Source organism: Octopus sinensis, unplaced genomic scaffold, assembly GCF_006345805.1.
Source record: "Octopus sinensis unplaced genomic scaffold, ASM634580v1 Contig16931, whole genome shotgun sequence".
Lineage (NCBI taxonomy): Eukaryota > Metazoa > Mollusca > Cephalopoda > Octopoda > Octopodidae > Octopus > Octopus sinensis.
Window position 1 is genome coordinate 10,000 of NW_021834686.1, and position 5,508 is coordinate 15,507.

Below are 5,508 nucleotides of genomic sequence, written 5' to 3' on the forward strand. Positions count from 1 at the left end.
TGGTAGTGGTGTTATGGTAGTGACAGTGGTAATGACGGTGATGGTGTTAGTAGAAATAGTGGTGGTAATGGTAGTGAAGGGAGAGCTTGTTTCAGTCATTAGTCTGCGGCCAAGCTGGGGCACCGCCTTGAAGAACCTTTAGTCGAACGAATCGATCCCAGTACTTTTTTAAAACTACTCTATCGATCTCTTTTGGCACAGGATTACATTCTCCCACAGGATCACTTTATCCCACAAGACTACATTATCTCACAGGGTCATATTATCCCACAGGATCACATTCTCCTACAGGATCAATTTATCCCACAGCACTACATTATCCCACAGGCTCACATTATCCAACAGGATCACATTATCCTACAGCATCACTTTATCCCACAGCACTACATTATCACACATGGTCACATTATTCCACAGGATCACATTCTCTTACAGGATCACATTATCCCACAGCATCCCTTTATCCCACAGCACTACATTATCACCCAGGGTCACATTATCCAACAGGATCACATTCTCCTACAGGGTCAATATATCCCACAGCACTACATTATCCCACAGCACTACATTATCCCACAGGATCAGTTTATCCCACAGGACTACATTATACCACAGGACTACATTATCCAACAGGATCACATTATCCCAGAAGACCATATTATCCCACAGGATTACATTATCCCATACGACCTTTTCTTAATAGTGTGAAATTTGAGAGAGATTTGACTACTGTTTCTAGCAACCACCTTACTGGATTCATTAGCGTGGCTTGGAATCGATGGTAATGCTGGAGGCGGTGTTTATAATAAGTGGGGTTTTTTAAACCCTGGTTTAATGAAGAGGGCCTATATTCAATGATGTGTTTGTGACTATCAGTTCTAATTTGTATATCAGTTTCAAATTTTGGCCCAAGGCCTGTACTTTGGTGGAGGAGTAAGTCGATTACATCGACCACATTAGTTAATTGGTACTTATTTTATCGACCGCGATAGAAATGAAAGTCAAAGTCGAGTTTGGCGGAATTTGAACGCAGAGCGTAAAGACGGACGAAACGGTGGTAAGCATTTTGGTCGGAGTGCTTACAGTTCTGCCAGCTCGCCATCTCAGTTCTGTCTTCTATACCAAAGATTACATCGCGTAATTTTTGCGCCATTCGTCTACATGCAGGCTTGCCTGTGGGGGTTAAGAAGGTAATTTTCCAACTATTTGGAATCGGGTTCAGTCCCCTAGCTTATGCATTTATCTTCGACTTTAGCCCCAGGCTGGCCATTGCCTTATAAGAGAACCTGAGGAATATATATATAATATATATATATATAGGCGCAGGAGTGGCTGTGTGGTAAGTAGCTTGCTAACCAACCACATGGTTCCGGGTTCAGTCCCACTGCGTGGCATCTTGGGCAAGTGTCTTCTGCTATAGCCCCGGGCCGACTAATGCCTTGTGAGTGGATTTGGTAGACGGAAACTGAAAGAAGCCTGTCGTATATATGTATATATATATGTGTGTGTGTATATGTTTGTGTGTCTGTGTTTGTCCCCCTAGCATTGCTTGACAACCGATGCTGGTGTGTTTACGTCCCCGTCACTTAGCGGTTCGGCAAAAGAGACCGATAGAATAAGTACTGGGCTTACAAAGAATAAGTCCCGGGGTCGATTTGCTGGACTAAAGGCGGTGCTCCAGCATGACAGCAGTAAAATTACTGAAACAAGTAAAAAGAGTAAAAAAAAAAAATATATATATATATACGACGGTCTTCTTTCAGTTTCCGTCTACCAAATCCTCTCAGAAGGCTTTGGTCGGCCCGAGGCTATAGTAGAAGACACTTGCCCAAGGTGCCACGCAGTGGGACTGAACCTGGAACCATGTGGTTGAGAAGCAAACTTCTTACCACAGAGCCACGCCCGCGCCTATATATATATCTATTTCCATCAACCAAATCCACTCACAAGGCTTTAGTCGATCGGCGGCTATCGCAGAACACAGTTGCCCAAGTGCCCAAGGTGCTACGAAGTAGGACTGAACACAGAACCACGCTGTTATGAAGCATATTTCTTACCCCCACGACCACTCCAGCTGAAATAATCCTTTTTCTTTCCTTTGGATTTATTGTTGAAAGTTACTAATGGGAAATTGATATCAATAGTATTAATTACGAACATGGAAATATCATTTAGAGAAATTTATGACTTCGGAATGTAACTATTCCATGCTACAGATAAATTTAAGGTATGTGTAGGCTACAGAAGAACATAAAAACCGATACTCGCACAATAGGAATGGTGGGTTTTCTCCTATTGAAAAAGGTGAAATGGTTACGACTGAAAGCCCTTTGATCTTAAATCTCATCGATTTGGCTTGATCTGAAACCAAACAACTAAACAAACTAACAATTAACGATTGGTCAAACGAGGTTTTTGTGTCTTTGCAAGCGACCGATCTTAAAGATCGCTGCTTACACAATAGGAGCCAGCAGACTATTTCTCTCTCTCTCTCTCTCTCTCATTTCTCTTTCTTTTTCTATTTCCCTCTCTCTCTCCTTCTCTTTATCTATCTATCTATCTATCTATCTATCTATCTATTATCTATCTATCTATCTATCTATCTGTATATTTATCTATCTGTCTGTGTCTGTCTGTCTGTCTATCTGTTTGTCTCCACCATCACTCTATTTATCTGCATACCTGTCTATCTGTCTATCTGTGTCTTCTCTATTTCTCTCTCTGTTTCTCTATTTATCAATCTATCTATATATCCATCTATCTAACTGTCTGTCTGTCTATCTATCTATCTATCTATCTATCTATCTATCTATCTATCTATCTATCTATCAATCTATCAATGAATCAATCAATCTATCTATCTATCTATCTATCTATCTATCTATCTATCTATCAACCTATCTATCTATCAATCTATCTATCTATCAATCTATCAATGAATCAATCACTCTATCTATCTATCTATCTATCTATCTATCTATCTATCTATCTATCTATCTATCTATCTATCTATCTATCTATCCGTCACTCTATCTGTCTGTCTGTCCTTCAGTCACTTGTCCAGCACCGTAATCAAACAGAGCCAGTTACAATTCTATGACGTAGTTTACTAATGGCCAACGGCTAATGGATATTCTCGGCCAGCGGTTGGATCGGAGTTCTCGTCTAGAGATTACAATTAATGATCGCTCCCCTCGTGTCATTCTAATTATACAGTGGATCAATACTGATCCATTCTTCGTTTACAATCATATCGGAAATTTATGAGAACCACAAATCATGTAGTGTCGATATTTGAAGGGAACGACCACCCAAGGTTCTAAAGGATTTGACAGTTATACTAAGGAATATCGTTGTGTTGAGAAAGAGAGAGACAGGTAGAGAGAACGAGAGAGAGAGAGAGAGAGAGAGAGAGAGAGAGAGAGAGAGAGAGAGAGAGAGATAGAGAGAAGGAGAAAAAATGGTCGGAACAGAAGAAGGGGGAGAACAGAAGAAATTGGAATTGATACAGACGCTAATAGTAAATAATCTCTTCCGATCAAATTCTGTGAAATATTTCGCCAAAATCGAATATTGAAACGTGGCTTCAGAAACACGTTCGTGCGACATTATAGATAATTGGTAATACCAATGTGGTGGTAGTGTGGGGGGGTAGGGTGAGGGGGGGAGATGAAGAAGAGGAGGGAGGGAGAGGTGATGGTATTATCAAGCATCAACTTGCGAAATAGATGAATTATGATGCAAAAGCTATATGAATTGATTGCGCACAAAACCAGAGATTCCTTGATATAGCTTTTGTTGTTGTTGTTGTTACTGCTGTGGTTGTCATCGTCGTCGTCGTCATCGTTGTTGCTGTGGTTGTTGTTGCTGGTCGTAGTGGTGGTGGTGGTGGTGGTGGTGGAGGTGGTGGCGGCGACGCTGTTATTATTTGCTGTATTTGTTATTGTTAGTGTTGTTTCTTTATCTTCTACTTTCACTTCTTCGTCTTCAGCATCACCACCACTACCACCACTACCAACACCTCCACCTCCACCACCACCACCACCACCTCCACCTCCACCACCACCACCTCCACCAACACCACCACACCACCACCATCACCACCACCACCACCACCACCACCACCACCAACCACCACCACCACCACCACCACCACCACCTCCACCTCCACCAGCACCACCACCACCATCACCACCACCACCACCACCACACCACCACCACACCACCACCACCACACTACCACCACCACCTCCACCTCCATCAGCGCCACCACCACCATCGTTATCATTATCTTCATTTTCATCATTACCTTCATTATCATCATTATCTTCATTATCATCATCATCGTTGTCGTTGTCCTAATCTTCTTCTTCTTCTTCTTCTTCTTCTTCTTCTTCTTCTTCTTCTTCTTCTTCTTCTCTTTCTTCTCCTCCTCCCCCACTTCTTCTTCCTACTTCTTTATTTTCTTGTTTACCCTCGTGGGTCAACTGCAGTCGAACAGATTATTTATCATTGGAAATATTCTCGTCGTGTCGATTCCGTTAAATGTTTAAAAAGTAGACAAATTTCTATGCCCAACGTTCAATTTACCTTCTCATCCATCCGGGGCTCATAAAATAAAGAACCTGCCCAATGCTTTGGATTCATGGAATGGTTAGAGTGTCTTGTAGTATTTCTTGCAGTTCTATCCTTCTGAATTTTAGGATGGCTGTTTTAATGCTTCATCCAGTTTAACTGTATTACCTGGTCCTTGAGTACCTTAAGGGGACTTCTCTCCATTGCAATAATTTGGGCCAGGTCACCGCTTTAAGGATCCCATTCCTACTCGTTATCCTACCAATCTGGAAGGCCCTGAATTAATAAAGCAGCGGTCGTAGGTGCTGGTCACTTATTTCTCTAACTAAAAGCTGAAAAAGTATTGGATTGTAATTTCTAATATGACCTCCCATTTTCTAATACATTCGGGTAAAATTTGAAGGAGATTTAGCTGCTATTCTTAACAGGCTTAGATTTCCTATTCGCAAATCCATTTTGCTGTTGATGTTTAACCACAGGTCAAGTCTGATACAGGAAACCTATGAGCAGACGCAAACCAATCGTAAGTCTTCCTTCGTTTGAGAGATTTCAATTGATATTTTTTTCTTTCTGTTTTTAAATCTGTAAAACGTAAGTTGAAGAAAATTTGACTCCTACTTTTAGCGGATCGAGCCAACGGGCTGCAGATTCCCATTCTGCATCTGGATTTACTGAACACGATGTGTAGCAGAAATCATTTTAGGAATTTTGCGGTCTTCATCATTTTCACAAACTACAACCTGAAACATCCCTTACTCCTCTTCTTTAAACATAAATTGTATTAATTAGAAGCATAGAAATATAATTTTGTCAATTTACTAGAATTTATGACTAGAATACGCCATTCCATATCGGAGATAAATTTTGAGTATGAGTAAGATGTAGAGGGAGATGCGACATTTCCATTGAGAAGAATTGGCTTAGTTATATGCC

At 41.0% G+C, this 5,508-nt stretch overlaps 1 protein-coding gene across 1 annotated transcript; it reads left to right on the forward strand.

The window, feature by feature from the left end:
- Positions 1-201: 201 nt before the first annotated feature.
- LOC115230968 lies at positions 202-708 on the forward strand (the record flags this gene model as incomplete). Its single annotated transcript, XM_029801070.1, has 1 exon — positions 202-708. A coding segment is annotated over one exon (507 nt), but the record flags the coding sequence as incomplete, so codon positions are not given.
- Between the last annotated feature and the right edge of the window lie 4,800 nt (positions 709-5,508).